General features: G+C 38.6%; 3 protein-coding genes across 3 annotated transcripts; all 3 read right to left on the bottom strand.

Annotated features, from left to right (window-relative positions):
• Positions 1 to 70: 70 nt before the first annotated feature.
• On the bottom strand, positions 71 to 4161 carry LOC140950795 (interleukin-1 receptor-associated kinase 1-binding protein 1-like). The gene is made up of 3 exons (XM_073400021.1): positions 3900 to 4161; positions 1499 to 1770; positions 71 to 382 (listed from the first exon to the last, which is right to left on the bottom strand). Exons 1-3 carry the CDS (start codon positions 4116 to 4118, stop codon positions 115 to 117), a joined length of 759 nt encoding a protein of 252 aa, XP_073256122.1. The 5' UTR covers positions 4119 to 4161; the 3' UTR covers positions 71 to 114.
• A 2622-nt stretch (positions 4162 to 6783) lies between these two features.
• On the bottom strand, positions 6784 to 11480 carry LOC140950647 (uncharacterized). Its single transcript, XM_073399893.1, has 3 exons — positions 11277 to 11480; positions 8752 to 9354; positions 6784 to 7519 (listed from the first exon to the last, which is right to left on the bottom strand). Exons 1-3 carry the CDS (start codon positions 11431 to 11433, stop codon positions 6891 to 6893), a joined length of 1389 nt encoding a protein of 462 aa, XP_073255994.1. The 5' UTR covers positions 11434 to 11480; the 3' UTR covers positions 6784 to 6890.
• A 4801-nt stretch (positions 11481 to 16281) lies between these two features.
• On the bottom strand, positions 16282 to 20556 carry LOC140929766 (uncharacterized). The gene is made up of 3 exons (XM_073379479.1): positions 20227 to 20556; positions 17494 to 17831; positions 16282 to 16654 (listed from the first exon to the last, which is right to left on the bottom strand). The coding sequence occupies exons 1-3, from the start codon at positions 20554 to 20556 to the stop codon at positions 16282 to 16284; spliced, it is 1041 nt and encodes a 346-aa protein (XP_073235580.1).
• Between the last annotated feature and the right edge of the window lie 5981 nt (positions 20557 to 26537).

The following is a 26537-nucleotide window of genomic DNA, read 5'->3' as shown; positions in this document are numbered from 1 at the left end:
CTATAGCCCCAGTAGATTAGTTTGAAACATCTACAGGTGTCTTCCTAGCAAAAGTATCTACCCTATACATAATACATATTAAAATAATTGTTGTGCTAAAATAAAATAATAAGTCTACTTTCGTTTATGAGCCTTTGCTTTCTCTTTGATCTCAAATATAACAAAGATCCTGACATTGACTGTTACTGTTCCTGCAGCAACCTTCTGCTGAAAAGTTAGTTGATCCTCTGTCTTATCTGCATGTTCTGTGCTTGTCCCAACAGATTCATCATAATGTTCTTCTCGTATTAAAATAGGAGGTCCCAAGGACTGGTTAAACATTTGAACAACCTCAAGTGCTTTGTTCTTTGCATTTCTCACAGCACAAACACATGCTTGTCGCCTGAAAAAAATAACCATAAACCAATCATAATTAAAGGGAAGAGAACTTTAAATTGTATGTGCCACATACCCCAACATTCTCGATTAGCACCATGATACTTAAGGTGGCTGCATCTAAAAATTCAAATTGCAGGCTTGTTCTGCCTCAGAGCAATTCGTTGTCGAAATTTTAAAACAATTTCACAGTGCTGAATTCTGAATGACTTTCTAATTATGGACTTTTGCTCAATGATTTCTCTGAACCTTATCTGGAATAATTATTATATTATTAAACTTAACCATAATATTAACCCATAACATCTTCCAAAGATACACATGAGCAGGGTTCTCATTAAGTTTTAAAGTACACACCTAGGATGTAAATTAAATCGGCAGCTTGGTAACTGAGTGCTGTAGGCAATTTCAGGCATTCAATCTCTCTGTTAACCCTATTTCCTCAAAACGTAGACAGCTCAAACCTTCAAGTAGGCAGTTATTTTTGCCAGCTTTTGTCTGGGCACCATCTTTGATGGTGCAGTATTTTCTACAAAATGATCACAGCCACAGTTTTTGGTGAAGTACTACATTAGGAGGGTATTCAGAGAAAACATGACAGCACTCATCAAGATGTGGCATTTTTCAGAAGGCATTTTGTCGCCTTTGACGGTTAAAAAAGGTGAAGCAGAAACCGGTGCATTATACGCATCAAGATATGATATTTTATAGAAGACGTTTCGCTGCCTTAACGAAAAAAAAAAAGGCGACGCAGGAGCCACTGCATTATATGGGGAAAATGTAAGCGCAGAGTACATCTTGCCTTCATGGCAAACTGACCAACCTGGCTACTTGTAAAATGCAAATAAACTGTGTTGGCCTATGCCTGTAGCCTGTTGTACTAAATAGTTTTAGTTAAAACCTTTTCTTAGTAACTATAACATAAATAAAATGCTGTAGTAATAGAAAGTGAAATGTTCAGGTCGCACACAACTTTTTTCACTGTTCTTTTATATAATTCTGCACTTTCGTCCAGGCAACCCATTGCAAATAACCGGGTAAGTATGCCATCAGGCTTACTTGCTAGCAACTCTAAGAAAAAATGAATATGGACCCCTGTATATACTGTATAAACCATCCATACCTTAATGAATCAAGCTTGCTTGGTGTATGATATAAAAAAGGACACGATACTTTAACTGTCTCATCAAGTTTTTCTACCAGGAGGTTACAAACTTGTTCACACTTGGAAAAGTCACTAAATTCCACAACAATTTCAACTTCCATCTGATAAAGTTTTTCAACTCTTTGCAAAGATTTATGAATGGTAAAATCCTTGATGTGATAAGATTTCAGTGTCTGTAGCACATAGTCCACACGGCGATTCACACTGGTTTTCACCTCCTCAACAGACTCCTGCATAAAAAATGTCTTGAATTAGACCCTGTCTACACCTTTAATACATGTGGTGCATTATTTTAACGTGACACAAGTCTGTTTTGTATTGGTTGCCTTTCAAAAATGGCTTAGTTTTTTTTCACTCTCAGCCAACTGATATATTTCTTTGCTGTATGGGGTTGCATTTTCACAACTGGATTGACTATACAGCTGACCTGTAATGGGGTTGCATTTTCAATAGAGTTACTAGAGTGGGGTCATCCACTTCCTGGATATTGGAGGTCAGAAAATTCAGATACTGTAGGTATGGATTTAAATATGGGAAGATTCTTACTATATCAATTTTAATAATGTGTCAATTCATTTTAGGATGACCTAGTTCAATGCCTTTATAAGCTATATGCACGAACAGACAGTTACTAAGTTGGGATCGTGAAAATTACATCTTCCCAGAAGTGACCAAGATGGAGCCTGTCTATAATTGGCCACAGAATAGACTATAATGGGTTAGGGCTTCAGAGAGGCCAGTGGCACATGCCCAGCAAAAACTAACCCAAGTTATCCCCCCCGCCCCACCACTCCTCCAACCCGGTACTTTCAGCTCAGCTTTGACCAGAACATGTGGACCTCACCATGAATACACAGTAAACACCTGCTAATAAGAACCTACATTTTTTTAAGGTCTGGCAAAAAAGGTTCTTTTATTTGGGGGTAGTTGTTGGCAATTTAGGCTAAGTAGGTTCTTAAATAAGGTTCTTAATTTCTATGAAGGAGAATTATAGTTGTTTACTACGAGAAAAAATAAAGAAACTTGAGGTTGGGCCTTAAATATACAGTATTTATTCACAACTGTACATTGAAAACCTCCTTTATGCAACGTCCAAGAAGAAATTAAAATCTTTTTATTCTATTAACCTTTTGTCGTTGTAAGAATTACAGTAATAGAGACCTTTAGATTCGAAGGCGAGTCAATGACTACAAGTAGGAGATTTGACTTTAAGATTTTTCATACATTCTCAAAAATAGACACCCAGGAAAGCTTCAATGTACTTTTGATTCACCAGAAAAATTAGCACTGTTATCTCTATTGAAGAAGGTTAAGCCCTTCCCTGACTGCAAAATGCTGAAACTTCTAACATTAGATAACTTGTTTCCACCACCATGATATTCTTGCTAAGACTTGTGGTAGAATGACGATGGTTATCATGTTTTCTCCCCAAAATGACGCTGGTTCATGTGTGATCACTACTTAGAGAAATCTCGTACAGGCACGAGTTTCATACAGGAATGACATTTTGGTTTTATATCATGTTTACATGATGATGGGTTATTTCATATTTCAGTTGTTTGAAGGTACACTTCATGTTGATAAAATACACGTGTGATTCAAAATCGCAAACATTACACATGTGCTACCCATTCCAGCCCACTGGCAGACTGATTTCACACTGAAACCGGTGGTCATTTTGTGTTTACATGATACCATTTCACATCGGAGCAAAATTCTTGCTCTGCTACAACAACCAGGGTGACTTCCGCTGACGAGAAAGTAGCAACAGGGTCATGTGAACACCCCCTAAAGGTCTCTAATACTTCTATTATTATTTGCAGTTTAGTGCAGTATCTTCTTGTAATATTAATTGGCAATCTCGAAGTCAACTCCTTGGTTAAAATGTACCCGTTAACCACACATAAGATCGAACGTGCTTGATTCTGCTTGGCTAAACAGGTTCTTAAATTTTGGGTATTAAAGTGCCAAATTTCTGCCAGCAGGTTCTTAAACCACAGATTCTTATTAGCCGGTGTCTACTATAGCTTCTTCAGTCGCCAGGGGTTATCATTTCACATGTTTCTCCAGTCGCAGACCAAAAAAAAAACCAATGCATAACCTGCACTTACTAGGTAAAAAGATCAGGCAAAAAACTAGGAAGTAATTTCCATAAACATATTCGCTTATCTTTATTCTTAAACATATTTGAAATGTTGATGGCCAAGATGGATCACAAACCTCCCTTCACCGCTTTTACGTTACCAGGTTACATTTGCCTACTTTGTCGTGCATATTTCATTGTAGTACTGTACTTCTATAATTAAATGTAGATGCAACAGCAGTTCACTGTTGCCATTGTAAAATACTGATCACTTACTTTTGCGTTGGAGCAGACAATTGACACTCTAGCTTTGTCAGGAGGTAGACTAACTTCTCCACTTTCTGTTATCTGTATCTCTCGTCTGTTGTCAGATGCGTACTCTGCTTCGTGTTTACAATTGATTCTGGCACCAGGTATGCCTTCACTTTCACTCGCAGAAGTAAACTGAGCAAACACTTGAGCAGGACTATGTTTCTTTGATTCCAGACGATTCATTTCCTGGTGAAATACGCCGGGCTGTCCGAGGTAAAATGTGTGCAGAATTAATTTTTGTAGGACTCTGCCGTTTCTTTGAGGTCGCAAAAGCAAACGGCTACAGGCTCGTCCCCAGTCCTGTAGGGACAGATTTGCCAAGAACGCATTGCAACAAGGGAAGCCCGACCAAATCTTCCCTTTTTAGGCTCGTCACGTAACGCTCGCTCCTCCGTAGGGAGAAGCGTTGCGTGACTGAACTGCGAAGTAGCCTGTGAACAGGCCTTTGGTCGAGCGAGCAGCCAGGGAGAGGGAAAAAGGCGAAAAGCGCTGCTGATCTCTTTGTACTTGTCTTCGGGGCTTCTAGTCTCGGAGAACTGAACCTTTCGCATTCCAAGTTCGCTCATTGCAGCATGCAGGGGCTTGTTAAATTAGAAACTGAACTAGCAAGACGAACGGCCTGTCGCGCACAAGTTATGCCGCTTAAACCGGAAAAGCTTTCTTCTTCAGTTCTTGCTCAAGGAGAAAATCTTAAGGATTCAAATACTTGCGCTAGTACAACGCTATCTTGACCACTGTCAACCAGCAAGGTCTTATTTCTTGAAACGTCAAAGACCGGCACCTTATTTATTCTCTTACCGGATCAACGACTTTTGCAAAATCGACAATGAGGCTTGCGCTTCATTTCACTCTGTTTTCAGACAGAGCAAAACACCGTGTTACTCACGCGCGAAATTGATTGACAGCTAACGATCTTACTGACAGATCGGCATGAGGGCGGAATAGCGGCCTCAAATGTTTGTCTACAGGCTCTCTCTCCCCCCATTTCCCTTCCCTTTCCTCGCTATTTTTTCCCCCAAACAAAGAGCCTGTTCACAGACTAGCCACGAAGGAGACTAAACGCCTTAGCGACAGAGTATAAAATGAAATCCCAACAAGAGACAACTTTGCCCAGCTTAACTGCGACAGTAACAACAAAGCCCAGAATTAGCTAGCCTGAGAAAACAGCTGGCATTTTTCCCGACACCACCACTGGTTTCCCCGTCGTCTGAGGAACGAGGGCAGGAATTGACCACTACAGAAAATACCGTAACTTAATTTCCTCGATGAAATCGTTTCCTTTTCTTTATTATATAATTAACAATCATTCCCCAAGCCCGAATGGGCTCTGAGTCCATAGCCCATGAGGCCGAAGGCCGAATGGGCTATTGACGCAGAGGCCATGAGGGCGAGAGGAATAATTGTTTAGTAAAATCCAACTACTTGGTCGAAAATATCAAGACAAAACAACTTTAGCTAGCAAAAAGCAATTCAGCCGCCATTGTTTTGGTTTTCAAAGCCGGCGCTTTTCGCTTCTAGTCGGGTTGTAACATATAGCCTAGTATTAGCTCAACCAATCAGAACGCAGCATTGATAATAGAACACTAGTTGGGTTTTACTAATTGCCATTAGTACACTAATCTGGCAACGGCTGGTCAGCGGCTAGCTAAACAAATACAATTTACATTGAACTGAATATACTGTGGACTAGAATAACAAATTACACAAAGAGAGGCTGGTGCGCGACTGATACCAAGTGAATAGTCCCGAGTTACGTCACAAAGAACACAACAATGATCATTAGCCTTGCCTTGGTATATCGAGCACCTCCCCAGAGCTGATAAAAACAGAAAGCTAATAAAATAATACTAATTAAGCACAATACTAGCTTTGAAAAGGTTGACAGATGACGCATGTACCACCGAAAAACAGGAAGTAAAACAGACTGTTTACTGACTCCGTTGTTAAAAGGAAGAACGTTAATCCATAGAAATTGCACTCGCGTGGAACTGCAAATATGGGTTAGCAGGTCCGTTTCTTTCAGGATGCATTCACAAAATGTGTTCATAACGTCTGGAGCACTTCTTTGGACAGAAAAAGAAAACATCCTTTTACTAGTGATTTTGCATATAATAACTGAAGATGATATTGAAAATAATCACCATAATAATAATAATCACCATAATAATAATAATAATAATAATAATAATAATAATAATAATATAATAATAATAATAATAATAATAATAATGATAGAGCGGTTTTCACTTGACTGTCGAAAGTAATTGGTTTTGGTTTTACTACGCCCTTTGGTTGGCTAGTGTATTTACTTTGGTTTTGGTTTTACGACAGTCAAGTGAAAACCGCTCTAATAATAATAATAATGATAACAATTCACCATGTTCACTCAGATGACGTTACCCTTCTCAAAATTTATTGTCTGACATTCTGTCGTCACACATAGTTACCAGTATCTTTGTCATCATTGTGACGCACCCTGTAGCCATCAAAGTAGCGGCGTACGGCAAAACTGATTAATTCTGACGATGACACAGTTAATAAACCTTTTCGGTGAGGACTCCTTTTCTATAGTCAGGATGAAAGTTGTGAAAACAGAATGGAAGATGAGTATGCTGTGTATGCTGCGTGGCACTCAGATATACCAGCAGTTTAAAAATAAAGTAATCATATATCAGACGATATTCAAAGTTCCAAGACGTTTTTCGTGCTTATCCTTTCTTCGCTTCATCGGGAAGGTTCGTTGTTAGCGGACCCGCAGTGTCTAAAAAAGAACTCCTTTACACATTGCACTTAAGAAGGCGGCTTAGCCCGCAAAGTCAAAAACTTTGAACTATTTATGGCTGTCCATGAACACTGAACAGTTTCAGGCACCCGGCGACAGTTTTCAGTCTACATAGTCGTAGTGAGTAGGATTTGGGGTACTGCTATTTTATTTTCTCTTAATTTGAAACGCAGTTAAATTAAATTTTGTTTCGCAGCTTCGTCCCATTTGTATACAGAAACCTCTCTTAGAGTTATATCTCTTTGTTCTGTTACAAGCTTCCTTATTCTTAAACTGATTCCTGATATTTTTTTCTCTGCTAGTGCTTTTGGAAAAGGATGAATTCTCTTATGACCAATAGTACTGCCCTCTTCATCAACTGAAATCCAGCAATCACCAGTTTTAACCTTGAGTTCGTAGCTCCTGACTAACTGACCGAATTTTGCAATGTCCTCCATTATTACGATGGATCCATTAAGACTTACGAACGTCTTAAACTCCCATTTTTTCTCTTTGTCTACAAGGAGTTTCTGACTGAAATATTTCGCTACTGGCTCTTTATACAATAGTTCAATCGCTCTCCCAAGCTCTTCATACGTGGAGAGGTCTTTCTCGGGTACTTTCCCGCGGGTATCGGGATTGATATTGAGAAGCAGTGTACAGCCATGTCCAACGCTTGTCAGGTATTCCTGTACAAGTCTACAGACGCTTTTTACTGAGTATTCGGTATCAGGCTCCCAAAACCAAAAATGTTCACGTATCACTGTATCGCAGTTAGCTGGACAAAAAAGTTCCCCGGAGGGATTGCCTTGTATCACTTGGGCTGTGAAGAAAAAATAAGTTGGTTGAAATAAGTTTGTTTGATTTCACCTGAAAGCTGAACATCAATAAACAACAAAAAAAGAAATTATCCGGACAAGTTGAAGACCTAGACTGCGAAACAGTCCGTATTTTTGCGTATTCAAGTACGCGCGAGCAGTCAAACAAAAGGTCTGGAACGAGGCTGAAAACAGAGAGCGAGACTGGACTGGAGAGACGCTAAAAATACGAGACGCTGAAATTTTTTCTCTCTCTCTCGAGACTCGTGCGCTCTGCTCGCCTAAGGCTCTTCCGCCACGCTTTACCGATTTCTTTACTGATTTTGAGAAAAAAACGACTGTTTTGCAGTCCAGACAAGACGAATAACACCCACTTCTTTCCTTCATTTAATGCGACCTAGTTAATCATCCTATAGGTTCATATTAATTAAATTTAAAGTGACACACACTGAGTTTAGAATATGGCCTACTTGTCTTCAGCCTGCGAGCAAGCTCCCGTCTTCCTTCACCAGAGCCCCCTTTCCCTGAGAGCTTGCTCACAGGCTAACTCGCTAATTTGAGGCCTTGATAACTCTACCTCCGAGACCTCGATATCGGTTGTAGAATGATTGTGTTAGTGCGTTATTGACCAAGCATGAGGTAAAGATGGCTAAATATTGGCCAAGTTCTTTTTTGCGCTTTTATGGACAAGACAAGGTCTATAAAAACGCAAAAAAAGGACGAGACCAATATCCAGCTACCTTGACCGAACAAGCTTGGTCAGTAAAGGATTTATTATCGAGAGGTGCTTTTCCTTGCGGACCAACGCGGGTAGCCCAATCAGAACACAGGATTCTCTTCATTCCAGCACGATCACGGAAAATATTAGAGGGAATTTGTTGTGAGTAACCAAAGGGGTCCGAATTTATTTCTCGGAGTTACATCAAAAGGGGGACAAACGGTATTCTGCAAGTGCCCTGAATACAGCCGTTTCTCCCCTCCTCGCCTGTAGAGGCTCCTTATAGCTGGCTAGACGGCTGTATTCGCAGTAAAACGGCGATTTGCATTCCCAAAACTAAGATTTAGATTTAGGTTTAGAAATCATTAGTTATCCTTAGCTGAAAGGAACTGAAGAACTGAAATGTTATACAAAGTATGCTTCCATACCCTGGTAATCTTTGGATCAGAAATTTCCGAAACCACCAATTCAGGCGAGGGCTATATAGGCCTATACCATACCATTATTAATTCTACTCACCATCATTTGTCTTCATGGAGCATTTTCCTTTGGGTACAGCATACCAGTGTGGTAAAGGAGCCATAGCATTTTCGTTTCCAACCCATCTCAAACCTTGATCACCGGCAAACGTTGGACATTCGTCACACAAGGAGTTTTTGGCTAAATCGCGGATTATCGGGCCAACATTGGGGCTCACACCAGGAACAATACCTGCATCAAACCAGATGTAGAAAGGGTCTTTGTACAGAGACTGCGCGCGAAACAGCTCATGCATTTGTTCTTCTACAATTTTTTGATAGCGCTCCTGGCTGGCTGGGTCTCCTGTGGTATAGTTGTCTACTCCCATGTACCAGTTATTGTGCACACTGTAAAACACGCCATGTTCCAACCCGTATTTTTTACTTGACGTGATAAAGTCTAACAGAACATCCCCCTTGCCTTCTCTCCACTTTGTGTATTTGACAGAGTACTTGTAATTAGTTTTGCTAGGCCACATGAGGAAGCCGCTAAAGTGATCGATGGTAAAAATAATGTATTTGGCACCAAAACTCTTTGCTGCTTTCACCCACTGGTCGGTCGAGAGTTCACATGGGTTGAATACATCTGCAGCTACCACTTTTCCTAATGCAAGATTAAAATTGCAACTTTTTAGGTCTAAATATTTAATGTGATTCACGAGATTTTCGACAGGTTAGTTAGTCTGTGCCAGCCTCTTAAATGATCGTAAGAACCGTTCAGAAGTTAAGCGAAAATAAGACGTAAAGATGCGCGTTATCTAAGGCAGTGGGAGGTGGCACCTCCCCTTTTGTCTTTGCAGCCTCCGCTCGTCGTTTTTTGAATCAGTTGCCCGGAGCAGGTTACACTAGGATGGTCATTGCGAGTCTAAGTCGAAATATATATCATAGTAACATGACGTGTGAAAAGGTTAGGAACTTCATTGGACTCACTCATGGCAGATGCTGACCGCTGACCGTAAGTTTGACTATTGTTCGCTATTCCACACAAAGACAACGCCGGCTGCACGGACAAAAAGGAAAAATTCGTGTTTGACCGGAGTGGTAAAACATAATGAGATAGGACCAGATAGAGCGACGACGCAAATTTCGTATACATGGGTGATATTCGTGGGACGAAGGCGAAATTCTATTCAGATAGGAATTTCGCTTTCCTCCGCGAAAAAATCTTAAAGCTCAACGTCCTAATTTAACCCAGAATTACTTTTCTTCATATTATTAGACTATGGTTGTGCATTTTGGGTAAATCAAACTGTCATGATACTCTCCGCATGATTGTTAGCGCAAAATGTTTGACCATAATTCCCCGCTTAACTTTTTTGATGTCTTGTACACCAACACGTTCCAAGACGTCCGCATACAAACTTATGAGAGCTGTGACATGTTATACGGCTCAAAGATAAAAAAACGGCGGCCGTTGTGCGATTAGGCTTAATTTCTGTCTCTCTACCGAGTCGGATCTTCAGGTTCCTTCGTGAAACAGGCTTTTTTTTGGCGGGGAGATGTCGAATGCGTACTTATTTTGCCAGGCGACTATTTGCAATTGTACTGTCACTGCACGAAAAATTGGATTTACACAATTTACTCGGTGTAAATATGGTACAAAAAAATGCAATCTAGGGGGAAATTAAAAGCAAAGACGGTAAATACGGCATTTGCTTGCCAGTTTACATGGGGGTGTAAATTTTAGGGCAAATGCGGTATTTACCATCTTTGCCCTTTATTTAACTTTAGTTTGCACTTTTTGGCACCAAATTTGCACTGAGTAAATTGGTGTAAATCCAATTTTTCATGCAGTGTGTATCACGTGTCTTTACCGAACATACGTTGTTGATTCTATAAAGATGAAGTAGCTTGCGACCAGGCTCACTCAGTGATTTTTGGGAAATTTTGGCGGGAAGAATAGGACGACGAAAAGTACTCGTAGGCTGTAGAAGAAGAGAATCGACAAACTTTACCCTCTGTAAGGGGCAATTTAAAACGTATTTTCGGGGTCTGTATTGACTCAAAAAATCCCTGGGATTGCTGGATTGAGAGGACATAAAATATAGCCCAGTGCTGAAGGTTATCTTCACCAGCAGGTCACGACTGTACTTCTGTGGCCGTGAATTGCGAATCTTTATTATAATTTAGTTCCACAGCCTACCCTGAATACGTTCAATGATTTGCCTCAGGCGCTTCTTTAAACGGCGGAGGACAAAGCCAATTAAAGTCTCTTCCGTAGCAGTCTTTTTTAATTATCCTGTGTTTATACTTGTTTTTTTTTCTTTGAAGCACGCTTGAATTACCTTGGTCAGTTCCATCCCATTGTAGGAGGCTAAGTCTAGTCAGTAAGGCCTCGAAACATCGTTTGTTTTCCAAACGACTACACCCCCTTGAGAGAAGCGATAAGGCACAAAATTTACTGCATTTAATTTCGCCTTATTTTAGCAGAGTTACATCCAGATCAGACCATCCTGTCGTTTGAATTTATCTAGCACCAGGAACAAATTTATGTTATTTCAAAGAAAAACCCGGCAAAGTGCCTACCTGGTTTCATATATCGATCAAATGTTTGCATGTTGAAGTGAACTATAGCTCCAACTTCGTAATCTAGCCATTTAGCCTGAGTTGTGGTCGGTTTTGGGACTTTGAAGTCCTCAGCCACGCTGATACTAAACCAGACGATGAGTAGAAATTTCAACATATCCTCAGGGGAAAAATGAGATTCACTTATAATAGATTGACCCCTGATTTGGCTATTTTTGTCGTTTTGATACAACAGAACTCAAGATTAAAAACAGACACCTGCTAATTGAAAACTTGTCAGATTCACGGTCCACTTGATTTAAATCCTAGTACCTGTTTAACCTGCATCAGTGGCGGTTGATAAAGCCTGGTACTCAAATTATAAGGAGAAATAACTTGATTAAAATGAGGAATTGTCATAGCAGTTATCTTTGGAATATAAGCAACTGCGCGGAAAAAACGGCCTGGAAAAAAGTGGAAAGAAAAAAGAAAAGAAAGGATAAGATAAGAAACAAACAAACAACAAACAAACAAACAAACAAACATTTTGGGCCGATTCGTTCAAGTGACTATTAGCGTAAATCCAGGCTCGTTGTCATGACAGCCCAACTACTCTTTCCGATCCCTTTTGTTTCTTCGAAGGTTAAGCAGCCCCTGATGACTCATAAAATTAGGAAAACTTCCAGGGCGTAAAAAAAGCCCCTTAATCTTAGTAGTGATTACAGCAAACAATTTTTGTTCAAATGAAAATATCTTTTTTTAAAATCTAAAATTGAAATTGTGCTATGCAACATTGCTGCTGAAGAGGTTTCATTTGAATGGTGTTAACACCATAGGATTTCATCCACAGCCTCCAAAGTTATAACTGCATACTAAATAAATAGTACCATGTGAAAGTACTGCTGAAGAGGTTTCATTTGAATGGTAACACCCGTACCATAGGATTTCATCCACAGACTCAAAAGTTAGAACTACATACTAAATAAATAGTACCATGTGAAAGTACTGCTGAAGAGGTTTCATTTGAATGGTAACACCCGTACCATAGGATTTCATCCACAGACTCAAAAGTTAGAACTACATACTAAATAAATAGTACCATGTGAAAGTACTGCTGAAGAGGTTTCATTTGAATGGTAACACCATAGGATTTCATCCACAGACTCAAAAGTTAGAACTACATACTAAATAATAGAAGGTAGAAGACGTGACTGTTTTTAGCTGAACTACAAAACATTCAGACATGTATTCAGGTGGATATGAAATTCAAGGAAAGATCTATGAGGGTATATATTTCCTTTTTGCGCGATTTTATATTGCAATTGGAATTTATCATTACAAACTACGATCGGTTTAAAGAACAATATAAACATTACAATCACTCTAGTGCGGCACTTATGTTAAATCTTCCTTTAAACTTCGGATCTGTAGATCAAGGTTCAAGCCTTTCCCTCGCGCTGTAATTCCTTGAACTAGAGATTTTCCTTTTGGTTGGGGTGGCCCTACAGTGATGACTGTAATGGGGGAGGGGAGATCATTATATATACGTGTCTGGGAAACTGCCTATCTGCCCTCTCCTTAGCCAACATTAACACGTTACTTCTCACACTGTAATTTTCAGGGAGTTATAATAACTCCTCTAGTGGGGCTAATTTAACTCCTTACAGTGGAGTTATTTTTCGTGGAGTTACTTTAACTCCAAAAAGGAGTTTAAAGAACTCTTTTTCAGGAGTAAAAGTGACCCCAGATATTGAGGAGTTAAAATAACCCCAAAAACGGAGTTATCCTGTACCTAAAATTTTTACTCCACTTTCAGAGTTGAATTAACTCCAAAAAGAGTAAAAACAACCCATGTAAGGAGTACAAATAACCCCATTTCGGAGTAATTTTAACTCCAGGGTGGGAGTAAAAAGAACTCTTTTTCAGGAGTAAAAATGACCCCAAATTCGGAGTTAAATTAGGAGTTAAAATAACCCCAAAAAAGGGGTTATCCTGTACCTAAAATTTTTACTCCATTTTTGGAGTTATAATAACTCCCTAAAAATTACGGTGCACTTGAGGCAAAATGTTGGCTAAGGGGAGGGCTAGGTGAGCAGTTTCCCAGAAACGTATAACAATCCCAATATTCTTAGGTTCCTCAGAAACAAGGTTAAGCTCCCGCCGCATGGCCCTCGTTGCCTCAGTCGCATGCCGCTCCTTTTGCCTTCTTTTAGTACTACTGATTCGATCTCTAAATATAACATAAGAACGACAATATACCATAAGCGTTACGATAAATGTTTACCTCAATGGATCCGCTTATTATTCTAAGAGTGGACATATAAGGGCTCTAAAGAGGAACTTATATGAAATAAATATTCACTAACATAAATAATATTGATATGGACTAAATATTAAGATAGATATAAATTAAATTTATATATACTGTTCAGCAGCTTCCCAGGCCTTCCCGGTCAAATTAGTTAGTTCGGACTAAGTGACCCGAAAACTCAAAGGACGCGCGGAATAATCGAATAATGAGCCCCGGGGACTAAGCAAGACAGCTTTAGATTTTGAGACGAGGACAACTACCACTACGGGAGTTTCTCAGCACTAAGGGAATGTGCAATGATTATCAGGAGGGGGGGGGGGGGGGGGCTGAAAAACTAGAGTTATCTAGCAAAACCTTAGACAGTACCCCCCTCCAAAACAAAAAAAAAAGTTCTAGCCCCCCCCTCTGTTATGTTAAAAATAACGTCGCACTCCCCCCTCCCACCACACTGGTAAACTCAAAACTGGACTGAGCTGCCATCCCAGCTTTAATAATGACAAACGTTATTATGTAACACCTAGTATCGAGGAGGATGTTGATCGCTTGATTGAAGATTTAGACAAAGCATTTGCTAAGTACCGGGGTGCTTATCACATTGGCTCAAAATCTAAAATTTCAGAAGCCAGAAAGAGAAAGGAGCAGAGAAAAAAAATCAAAGAACAGGAGATTGAACGCTTCAAATAACAGACGAAAAAGAGCTTGCATTATATTTAGATCCTTGGGAGGAGAGCCTGTTGAACTTTGTTATGAGCCACATATATATGGAATTCAGCAAATCGATTCAGTCGATGAAGAAACATTACTTTTATTCACATCAAAAACCGACAAAGCTTGTCTACGAGATCTGTTTGATTCCCATTGTTTTATGAGGGAAGCTGAACAACAAGTTCATGATTTTTGCTTTACATTAATGAGAAGACGGGTCAAAATTGATCAGTTGTGAATTTGCTTTTCATTTTGATGGAATATTTTCAATAATCTTTTAACAGCTGTTCGTGTTGATATTTGTTACAGTCTATCATGATTCCTCTATTGAGAATCTTTTATTGCGTTTAATTTTATTTACATTTCGAATAAAACTTAAGGCCCCCCCTCCGTCAAATGAGTTATTTTACTTTGAGCCCCCTATCTTGGCAGCAATTTTATGTAATGCCCCCCCCTCTAGTTTTTCAGCCCCCCCTCCTGATAATTATTGCGCAGTCCCTAAGTAGTACTCGCGCGTGAACCAGCGTCATTTTGGGGGGAAACCTTAATAGCTGTTGTCATTTTAGTACGAGTTTTAGCAAGAATATCGTGGCGGCGGAAATAAGTTACGAAATGTTCGAGGTTTTATCATTTTGGGATAGGGAGAGGGAGTAACCTCCATCAATAAATTGCTATTTTTCAGTGGAAATAAGAACGTTGTAGATTTCTATTTTTTGACAAAACCCGAAAGAACCTTCAGCCGATATCTCCTACAAGGAGTCGTTCTACCCAGCCAGGTTGAATTGTACTGCATGTAAAACCAGCCGCATTCAATATTACTTGTCTAATTTTTTAATATTAAAAACATTCTAGAAGCAGCCAAAAAATCCATTTTTTGATGGCCCTTTGTTACAGAAGAATAAAACTAATGGATACTTTAACTTAGACCCCCTCCTTGGGGGAGGGGGAAGGGGGTATTTATTTCACACAAATGTAGCTATAATGACAAAATAGCTTGACATGTTTTTTTATAACAGAACACAACAAACCCATATATATTTTGAAAGTACAGAAAATTTTCTTTCAAAACAGCCACAAAATTATGGGATATGATAAATGTGTGACGTCATGAGTCGCATGAATTAAGATAATTGTGCAAACAGTATTGTACAGTGCAGAAAAAACTTTGAAATGACTAGGCTTCTGACCCAAAACAGTGACAACTTAGATATCACTTCTTAAAATAGAAATCCAATTATAATAAACTTGAAAAACGTCGATGTTATAGTCAGAATATAGCAGTATATTTAGTAAAAACTGGTATCATTATGTTGATGTAATAGGAAGGGTGTAAACAGACACAACAAACGCGTGAAATGCTTAAAAAATATGTTAAAACCTTTCAAGGTTAACAACCACGAATTTCCTTAGGTTTCTTAAAAGGACAACAAGATACGTGTAAGAATCGGTTCCTGGACAAAGTGTTGACATGAGCTAAGTCTCCAATGGATTCCAGCTCACCGGATTGAAAATTCGTTTTTGTTGGCTCGATAATCCTTTTCTATCCCTTAATGTGTTAGCTAACTTCTGGGATTTGTCAGACACCTTGCTTTTAAAGTATTTTTCGCTTCGAGGGAAACAAATTGATGTAATTTTGATTCCTCTCCAGTAAATCTAACAATATGATGTGTCAATCAAGTTGTCTTAATATCAGAAATGTTGGGTGTATTATTCTGTAGATTCTAAGGGTGAGGACAAAACACTGGACCTTAGTCCATGGACTACCCTAAAAAGGACTACGCCATTGAAGTTAATTGATTAGGGTTAGGAGTGAAGCATGTTCCATTTACGGTCAATATACTGGGAAAACAGACCCGAAACTTGATACACTCAGTTTCCTAACCCCAATCACTAAACTTCAGCAGCGTAGTCCATTTTAGGGTAGTCCATATGGGTAGACCATGCGAGTAGTCCATAAACTGGGGGTCAGAAAAAAAATCCGGGTGTGAATGTCTTAAAAAACTGGCTGGTTCACTTGCCCCCCAGCCAGAACTGGGTGGTGGAGCTGGGGCCAGAGGAACAGCGATGAGACGGGTTTATAGCCCTATAAAAACCGAAATTATCTTCGAAGTTAATCACACCCTCTGTGCCATTGAATTCGCAATTGTGGAAATACGTATCTGTATACAAAGGGTAAGTGCCGTTTATATTCCAAAGAGGCACTGTACAGTTAACACACTCGTGTCCACGGATGTTTATAAATTCGAACAGGTAGCACGCTCCATCGACCCCTGTCGGCAATGTCAGTATGTTGCAGTCTGCCAGGGATGTTCGCATGTAATCTGTGAACACAACTCCGTCGGTATCATAGCGACAGGTAGCTCGCCAAATTCCAGAGACGTAAATGCAAGCTCTCCTTCCTTTTCCCGCCCCGCCGCCAGAGCTCCTCGAAGAGCTTGCTCACAGGCTCATTAAAGGGACAAATAGCTTTGCATACCGGGGTACTGTGGTATATATGGAATTCACTTGATAGAGCTACAAAGGACTTAAGCTCCAAATTTGATGGTCAATGGACAACGCTGACTGAGGCACCAGTTCGCGTTGCAAAGTCCAAGCAAGCGGCCGTCGCCATCTTCAGGGGCTGAAACCCCGCTCCCTTTTCTTCTTAACAAGGAACTTTTCATCGACACCGAGGGCGAAAGAGTACTTGTAGTAGCCTTAACCATCGCTTCCACAATTGTTATCTTCTTGATTTCCGCTCCCTCTGTGTAGTGCACTCGTGTTTGAAGCTAACACACTGATAACGTATTTGTTTTTCGCAACGCTTTGTTTGAAACCAGATGAAACTGGTTTTGTCTACGATTGTGGAAGCTTCAATTTTCGAACGTTTGAATGTGTTCGATTGGCCAAAGTTTTGAGTGAGTTCGATTCAGTTCGATTACCGAAAGTTCGCCGGACAAGCAACTCCGGGTTAAGTGTACAAAATCCAGGAAAAGTTTGCCTCAGGAACATGGAAAGAGTTGGAATAATCATTTCTAAGTTTGAAAGACTGTCGGCTTTACTCAATAAGTTACGTTTTCTCTGGTGTCACCGTGGGGGTCCCTTTCAAAAACTCGCTATTGTAGCTGTGAGGTGCCACATAGAGCATTCCTCTACCTCTGTCTGACACGATTGGCTCCAGACAGAAACATAATTGCGAGGTGAGAGTTCTGAAAGTCTTACGTATTACGTAGAAACACTTACCCAACCAGATCTGTATTAGAACGGCTGAACGACTGGATCAAGTTCCATGCAAACCCGGGTTCAGAGTCAAAGTCGCAGAAAACTTGGAAGGATTGATTGCTGTCATCAATGATTGTGTACAATCCAGACTTACTTTCTCCTGCTGCTTTGTAGGCCTGGCAGCTTTTTCGATCAAACTCACAATGTCTACCCATAAACTTTGCTGAACAAGAACAATTGTACCGAACGCTCATGAGCTCGCATATTTCTATGCATGTTCCTCCATTTTGACAAGGATTATTTCTGCAGCAGCCATTGACACACGTGACGTCGCCATCACATGACTTCATACTATGACTCTTAAAGTTGGAATAACAAATATTCTAAAATCAGAGGAGACGAATCATGCAGGATACATGAGGAAGCGCCCTTGTTTTATGGGAAACCGTTCAAATTCAGACCATAATCGCTTTATTCATTTATTTATTTATTGAAAAGAGATGTTTTAAAATATATATATTAGTCCTTCATTTAGCTTATGTTAATTTAACATTTATTACTAGGTGCTGTCTTAAAAAGTGTAGTAATGGTATACCCTGATATCCGAAATTTTCTAACATTTACTGAAATTTGAGTTATATTGAAGAAAACAATAACTATAAAGACATCTGGATTAAGGTGTTTCGATACAGTTTTTCAGAGGCCATACCGATATTTTTCAATAGCCTTAAAAGTGTTTTTTTCCTTGTCTGATCGCTATAAAGTTTTCACCATTAACTGGCTATGGATTGAAATTTGTGAAAATGTAGTTTTAAGTAAAATCGGACAATAAACAAAAAACTTTGAAATTGATAAAAGCCGAATTTTGTGTGATCCAGACCAGCTACTGGAAAACCAACGCTAGGAACTTAAAAGTTTGGTGTTTAGCAAAAAATCTCCCTAAGAAGTAAAAAAATTCTGTATGTTTGAATATCGACTAAAACGAAAATATATTTCAAACCGTAAATTTTCAATAGCCGTGATGGATTATTGATAAAAACGTTTTGAATGACTCAAAAATTATTGTTAAGTAGCGTCAGAATGCTGCCTAATATCGTATTTTGATGCCAGGAAATTTTGGTGTACTTCCGTTCTTGCGATCTTGAAAACTAACCCGTTTTCTCACCACCTGTACAAGTGCAACTTCATTCAAAATTTGGACTTTTAGCGCTTTTTTGTATATCTCTGAAACGACTCGAACGAACTTAGTAAAAATCTCTTCACATAATCTATATAATAAGGTCTGAACTTTCATTGAGATTGATTCACTGCAACATCTTAAAATTTTAAGACAAACCTATCCTACGCACCTGTCAAAAGTCTGCGTTAAAACATTCACTATTTTGACGTTATGCTAATTTTTCCAAAAAAAAAAAAAAAAAATGCGCGCTATACATACCTCCATGACGATTCCATGACTAGTACATTTTAGTTTGAATTTATCGCATGTTTTGAATGTCAAACATTGACAATACTCACACTGAAATTTACTAGTCATGGATTTACGTATTTTCCGCATTAATTTGGAAAAATTAGCAGAACGTCAAAACAGTGAATGTTGTAGCGCGGATTTTTGACCGGTTCGTGGGATAGGTTTGTCTTGAAATTTCAAGGTGTTGCAGTGAATCAATCTTAATGAAAGTTTCAGACATTATTATATACAATAGAAAGATTATGTGAAGAGATTTTAAAAAATTCGTTCGAGTCGTTTCATAGATATACGAAAAAGCGCTTAAAGTCCAAATTTTGAATGAAGCTGCACTTAGACAGGTGCTGAGAAAACGGGTTAGCTTTTGAGATCGCAAGAACGAAAATGCACCAAAATTTCTGAGCATCGAAATATGATATTAAGCAGCATTCTGATGCTACTTAAGAACAATTTGAGTCATTTACAACGTTTTTATCATATAATCTATCACGGCTATTGAAAATTTAAGGTTTGAAATATATTTTCGTTTTAGTCGAAATCAAACATACAGAATTTTTTTACTTCTTACGGAGGTTATTTGCTAAACACCAAACTTTAAGTTCCTAGTGTTGGATTTTCAGTAGCTGGTGTAGATCGCGCAAAATTATGCGTTTATCAATTTCAAAGTTTTTTGTTGATTGTTGTCATAGTAATATCGAGTTTACTAAAACCTACATTTTGACAAATTTCGATCTATAGTCAATCATTGGTGAAAATTTTATAGCTATCAGAAAAGGATAAAATCACTTTTAAAGCGATTGAAAAATATCAGCATGGTCTGTGAACAACTATATCGAAACACCTTAACTACATTGGGCAACATGTTGTATACTTCAGTATTTTTCGAAACATTTGAATTGAAACATCTGTCACAAAATGCTCTTGTTCACTCAGTCTTTAATTCACCTGTTCGTCCATACTAAACTAATACACGCTGATACCCCAAAATGATACATCCAAGTACACAAAACAAAACAATCCAAACAGGATTTAGGCTCATATAAAAGAACGACTTTGTTAAATGATAGGGTTTCTATATTAGTTAACCGGACTTTCCTCAAAATTAAGTCTACAATACCTGGGAAATGGGTTGGTTTTTTACACCAAAATTTTATAACACCAATGAAATACATTTTCCCAGCATTTCATGCTTTTGCTCACATAACTGTATTAGTCACTTGATTGATTTGTGTTAAAAAAACGCAAACTATCAGTAAATTGCTTCAATAACTATAATCAAGTAATACCTTTTGGCTGAATTTCCTGTTAAGGATGTAGTAACGTGACCCCAGGGAATGTATAAGAGAGCTCTGGTTTGTAAAGTGGCTACCTTCATTCAACTCGCAAACTTTTCCTTCTTTATTTTCTTTGCAGTTAAACGACAAACACCGACAGTCATCTACACACCATAAGAAGCACTGAATTAGGTTGATCATGGCAGACTTGTGAAAAACATGGCTCACTAACTCAGAGTTCTCCATGGCATCTCTGTATATATCAAGAGAATATGTTTGGCATTTTCCCTCTCTGCAATGGTCATTTGCCTTGACGAACCCGAAGCGGAGGAGAGAAATCATCACTAATCTCGCTATGTCCGTCTCAAATTATGAGGTCCACCCTATTGTTCCTCTGCGAGCTGCGGTTCATGTGAAAGGAAAGCTGCGTGTACCTGCATTGTCAAGTTCCTTTTAAGTATTTATAACTTCAGCATGCTTAATGAACAATTTTCATGACTATCCACCTTCTGCCGTGCATTAATTTTTTCCTTCTAGTAAACATTTGGTTTTAACCTGAAATCCAGCGATAGTCGTTTCCGGACTAAGACTGTAAATTTCTTAAAATTCCAGAAAAGTTATGAAGGTGTAAATTTGGTCTGGAGTGAAAGATATAGATGACCGGAGCCTTTAGGTATTTTTTTTAAAGGAAACGCTGTTTAGAAGGTTAAGCTAAAAAAAAACTTTAATTATTTACCAAAAGGGACTGATATTTGAAAAAGAATATTGTACATCTAGCTATCATTGTTTTTTTAATTGAATATTTCCATCCACGTGTTGTCAAAACACTATAGGGAGCTTAAGCAACTACGATGACGACGACTACGACAACTTCAAAAAAACAATATATTAAATGATCAAAACAACAGCTCTGCACGTGCATCACGTTTTTTAGTACATTTCTTTGACGTCCAGTGCACGACTACGACGTGAGATCTCCTAATTTGACGTTTTATGGAGGGCGTGGACTTACGACGACGAATTTTCCTTCCTCTTTTTGAACTTGAATAAAATCCTTTAAGAATTCAACTCCAGGAAAAGTCGCCTGCATTTGACTTATTAAGCGGGACCAAATAGACGCGATTAAGTTTGAAAGAACGCAAATTCATTTTTTTTAGCGAGGTTTCACTGCCGTCGTCGTCGTCGTTGCTCCAAGCAGGTGGGTAGCTTATTTATCCTCTCTTGAATTTAATTAAGGAGGTACGCAATGACATGTGTACTATTAAAGCCATTGTTGGTAGAGAGTAATTAATTTCGGGCGCAGTACAGTAGTCTAGTCAGTATTACGGATTCGCTGAAACCTTCAGAAATAAGGTTTTAAAGCTGTCACTTTGAAATGCATTTCACTGTAGACAGCAACTTGTGTTTACTGATTTTCATCATCTGTGTTTCTTTCTATCCTTTTTGAAAGAGATTCTTTTCTTTTTATATGAATCAGTAATGGGAACAACGAGAAGGCGATTAGTAATGGTGAAAGGACTGAGTGGAGTTCAATTTGGTCTGTAATTAATACGAGTGATTAACAAAATCGGGCGATCGCGTAGCGGGAGTCCGATTTGTTTAATCACGAGTATGATTACAGACCGAATTGGACGACACGGACACAGGCAATTCCAAGATCTTTTTTTTTGTGCCAGCATTGAAAAAAAGCCATTTTTGAATGGCTTAAAAGCGCCCGCGTGATGGCGCTTACTTTTCAGTTACTTAGGCATGACGCGTACTGCCCTCTTAAAACAAATTAACCAAGTATGTTGAGTACGACTTTAAAAGCATAACGCCTGACATAGATGTTCTTCCTAAACAAATTTTCAAAAACTATTGTATTTGCATTTGTAATAAGACGCTATCAGAGCGTACACATGGGCGTCGTGAGTGTCGCATCGAAGGTGTGAGTGAAGTTGTATTGTTAATAGCCCACGTTCGATATTTTAAAATTCTTACATCACTCCGAGACTTTCTGGTCATATTTCTATATTTGGTTTATTTCTTTGCGCTCAAGCTTCTTCTGGCAATTGCGAGACAATAGAGTCCTGAAAAATTTGCAATTTTGTCCACAAAGCATCGAAGTCATGTTAGAATTTCACTATATCGAACGTGGGCTATTTTTAAGGGTTGGTTAAGATGGGTGAAAAAGGAGACATGGAGTCATGGTGGACGTTGCTTGGTTCACCGAATAGCGAACGCACACGACTACTAAGAAATTGTACGGTCTTGGAGCAACCTCTCCATAGTGATAAAGTTTGAAAGACTACATACTTCACTCTGTGAGTGACGTTTCATTAAATATGCACGATTTGCGCGCTAAGAATCAGTGAACCGGAATTGGAACAACTTGTTGGGCAATAAAAGCGGCAGGAAATAAAACTTGCATTATTACTTTCAGCAATTTTTTTAGCTCTTGTTCCCTAAAATACTTTTCTTAGTTTTTTTGTCAACCAATCACAAAGCAAGATCTTCATCGACCGATAAATAACTAAAATACCTCTCCAGCCGGTTAGTTTTCCTAAAAATAGCACATGAATGAGATTCCCCGCATTTTATTCATGAGATAAAGACAAGGTTATGACGTCTTTGGCCTTAATGTATTCCTCCGCAAGTTAATAAGATTCCCCTGTAAAAAACGAGTAAAACATGTCTACTATACTGCTAACGTAAGGATCTTTCCTCTGCGTCTTGTCTGAAACGACTCTAAACGTAATTGCGAGGTTGGAGTTCTGAAAATCTCGAGTATTACATAGAAACACTTATCCAAACCAGATCTGTATTTGATCGGCTGAACGACTGTATCAAGTTCCACGCAAACCCGGGTTCAGAGTCAAAGTCGCAGAACACTTGGAAAGATTGATTGCTGTCATCAATCACTGTGTACAATCCAGTCTTTATTTCTCCCCCAGCTTTGTAGGCCTGGCCGCTTTCTGTACATGTTCCTCCATTCTGACCAGGATTGTTCTTGCAACAGCCATTAATACACGTGACGTCACCATCAGATGACTTTACACTATGACTTTAAAAGTTTGAATAACAATGATTCTAAAATAGTATGAGACTTATCGGGATACACGAGGAAGCGCCTTAATGTTTTATAAAAAACCGTGCTTATTTTTTGAATCATTTTAATTGAAATACAAAATACACTTATTTGTTGTTTTTAATTTCACCTGTTTCCAGGCTAAACTAATACACGTCGGTATCCCAATATGACGCATTCGAGTATACAAAATACAACAATCCAAACAGGAATTAGGCTCAATAAAAACACGGCTTTCTTAAGTGATAGGGTTTCTCTCAGTTAGCAGGCCTTTCCGTAAAAAAGTCCACAATACCCTGGAAATAGGTTGGTTTTTGTGCGCATTTTTGCGCGCATTAGATCATGTAGTTAAACGCTATTTTGCGCCTTATTAATTATTATTATTTTTTACTGTTACATTCTATTACGCCAAGGAAATAATGTTTAAACGATATTTTTTCTCAGCAATTCATGCTCTTGCTCAGATACTTGTATTAGTCACTTATCCCAAAGTAACAGTAGTCTGTTTTAACTGTAATCAGAGTGACTTTACTTCTGAATCGTACGTAAAATAGGTAGTAGAAAACTACGCACTATTGTGCACTAAATCCATTGTCTTCTTTTGTTTGCCTCTAGCTATTTTGCACTATTTGTTAGTATCTGTTTCAGGTTCAAGTAAAATTACTCTAATATCTATAGGCTGAATTCCCTGTCAAAGTTGTGGCAACGTGATCCCAGGGAATGTTTAAGAGAGCTCGGGTTGTAAAGTGACTACCCTCATTCAACTCGCATTCAACTTCATTCAATAACTTTTCCTTCGTTATATTCCCTGGAGTTTAACGATTAACACCGATCAGTTATCTACATACCACGGGTAGCATTGAGTTGGTTTGATCTTGGCAAACGCGGGAAAAGCGTGGCCATCTAACTCAGAGTTCTCCAGGGCATCTACGTAGAAATGAAGAAAATAGGTTTGCCATTTTCTACACTGGTCATTAGCTTTGACGACCCGAAATTGGAGGAGTGAAATCATCAATAATGTCGTTACATCCATTTCGTCGCCCTTCTTGTGCTACTGAGGACTGACTGTTCATGTTAGAAAAGATGCTGAACGTGTCGTGTTTCTTTCATTTTCATGTACAATTTTCATATAACTTCAGCTTGCTTAACACGCATCGTTTACACAATATTTACTTATATTGCAAGAGTTTTTTTTATTGACTAGTTTCAGCAAGTGCAGGAGTTAATTAAATGTGCACTTAATTTTTGATGGTTAGACATAGTGACGTACATAGGACAGTGTCAAACATATTCAATCATGCACTGTCTTATTTATTTTAATAAGTTTAAATAATTAAAAAATTGTGCTATAGACACACGCGGGAGGTTGTTAAGCAAGAAAGTAGGAGCGTAGTTACGCCTCGAGCAAACTAGATTCTTAAGGTGGCTCGATACAGTTTTTCAGGGTCAATACCTCCCAAGTTTGAGCATAAACTACGTCGCCATAAACAAATTTTTGAAAAAATTGCCACCACAGTTGCATTAGATAAAGATGAAGATTTGTTATGATCAGGGTTGCAACGGCATCGGAGTTGTCATAGCAACGAAATGACGCTATTACCTATTTTACTTGCAGCAGTATATCTCGGCACTAGGAACTGTTCTTCGAAAATCATTCACGGGAGCTTTTTCCTCCAATAGCAGCCTCGATGTTCGTGAAGTTTAAGCGAAATCTGTTACAGCATTATCGAGATATTTTGGGAGAAAGAGTTTGTGGTTAGAAATACGGGAAAAAATGGACAATCTTGGTGTTCGGCTGTTATCTGTAGAAAACGAAGCGCTTTTGACATGCAATTTCACCTCATGGTAGTTTCAATCTTTTTAAAAACATGTGTGAAAGATCAAGGAGATAGCTTCAGCAGTTTGGTAGAAAGAGGGATTTGATTAGTATGTATCGAGGCGCTCTGTTAGCGGTTTTTTGAACATTTTGGTCTACTTTAACAAATTAGCGAATAATTTTTAAGCCGCTCGATAGATTTTTTAAAAATTTAATATTCTTGAGATTAACCTTCCTTTTATATGACCTTTTAGTTTCAAGATTATTGATATACTATAAGGCAGTAAAATAAGGGCTACAATTCGCCAATATTTTGGCAGAAATTTTGTGTTTACAAGTGTGAGCCTCTCATTATTCAGGGTATTGTGTCCAAGTTTCATATTTTCGTGCACAACAATAGCTACTGCTGTTCACGTGAAAATGAAACTTGGAGACAATGCCTTGAATAATTAGAGGCTTTCGCTCGTAATGACGAAACTTCCGATAAAAAAGTAACAAATTGTAGCCCTTATTTCACTGCCTTACAACATATCAATAATCTTGAAACTAAAAGGTCATATAAAAGGAAGGTTAATCTCAAGAATATTAAATTTTAAAAAAAATCCATCGAGCGGTTTAAAAATTATTCGCTAATTTGTTAAAGAAGACAAAGATGTTTACAAAAACCGCTAACAAGAGCGCTTCGATACATACTAATCAAACCCTTCTTTCTAGCAATCGGCTGGAGCTATCTACCATAATCTTTCACACACGCTTTTAAAAAGATTGAAACTACTATGAGGTGAAATTGCATGTCGAAAGCGCTTCATTTTCTACAGATAACGGCCAAACAACAATATTGTCCATTTTTTGCTGTGTTTCTAACAATGAAAACTTTATCCCAAAATATCTCGATAACGCTCTTACAGATTTCGCTTAAACTTCACGAACATCGAGGCTGCTATTGGAGGAAAAAGCTCCCGTGAATGATTTTCGAAGAACAGTTCCTAGTGCCGAGATATACTGCTGCAAGTAAAATAGGTAATAGCGTCATTTCGTTGCTATGACAACTCCGATGCCGTTGCAACCCTGATCATAACAAATCTTCATCTTTATCTAATACAACTGTGGTGGCAATTTTTCCAAAACGTTGTTTTTGGCGACGTAGTTTATGCTCAAACTTGGGAGGTATTGACCCTGAAAAACTGTATCGAGCCACCTTAAGACATCTAGCTTATGTTAAAATTAATTGATTCACTGAATAATTACCAGCTACGTGTTGTCAAAACCCAACAGAATATCAATGCAAGGTTTTTTTTTATTTCAAGTTGATAACATGCGTACTATAGTGGCCATAATAAGAGTGTAATTACGCGAGTAGGGAAAGAATTGACGTTTTCCGTCTTAAAATGTATTCAATTTTAGCCAGCAGCTTGCGCTCATTTCATCTGTTTTTCTCCT

Source organism: Porites lutea, chromosome 1, assembly GCF_958299795.1.
Source record: "Porites lutea chromosome 1, jaPorLute2.1, whole genome shotgun sequence".
NCBI classification, from domain to species: domain Eukaryota; kingdom Metazoa; phylum Cnidaria; class Anthozoa; order Scleractinia; family Poritidae; genus Porites; species Porites lutea.
The sequence above is the reverse complement of the archived record's forward strand: the minus strand, read 5'-3'. Positions and strand labels throughout refer to the sequence as shown.

Excerpts from the sequence above, each read along its gene's own strand:
- LOC140950795 (XM_073400021.1), bottom strand. The coding sequence starts at position 4,118 with ATGAATCGTCTGGAATCAAAGAAACATAGTCCTGCTCAAGTGTTTGCT. Across the intron at positions 1,771-3,899 it reads TTGTCTGCTCCAACGCAAAA|GAGTCTGTTGAGGAGGTGAA; the intron begins GTAAGTGATCAG and ends TTTTTTATGCAG. Across the intron at positions 383-1,498 it reads AGCAAGCTTGATTCATTAAG|GCGACAAGCATGTGTTTGTG; the intron begins GTATGGATGGTT and ends TATTTTTTTCAG.
- LOC140950647 (XM_073399893.1), bottom strand. The coding sequence starts at position 11,433 with ATGTTGAAATTTCTACTCATCGTCTGGTTTAGTATCAGCGTGGCTGAG. Across the intron at positions 9,355-11,276 it reads TGATCGATATATGAAACCAG|GAAAAGTGGTAGCTGCAGAT; the intron begins GTAGGCACTTTG and ends ATCTTGCATTAG. Across the intron at positions 7,520-8,751 it reads CTCCATGAAGACAAATGATG|CCCAAGTGATACAAGGCAAT; the intron begins GTGAGTAGAATT and ends TTTTCTTCACAG.
- LOC140929766 (XM_073379479.1), bottom strand. The coding sequence starts at position 20,556 with ATGATTTCTCTCCTCCGCTTCGGGTTCGTCAAGGCAAATGACCATTGC. Across the intron at positions 17,832-20,226 it reads ACAGGAAATTCAGCCAAAAG|AGTCATAGTATGAAGTCATG; the intron begins GTATTACTTGAT and ends TCCAACTTTAAG. Across the intron at positions 16,655-17,493 it reads TCTAATACAGATCTGGTTGG|TTACGTCTCTGGAATTTGGC; the intron begins GTAAGTGTTTCT and ends GAGAGCTTGCAT.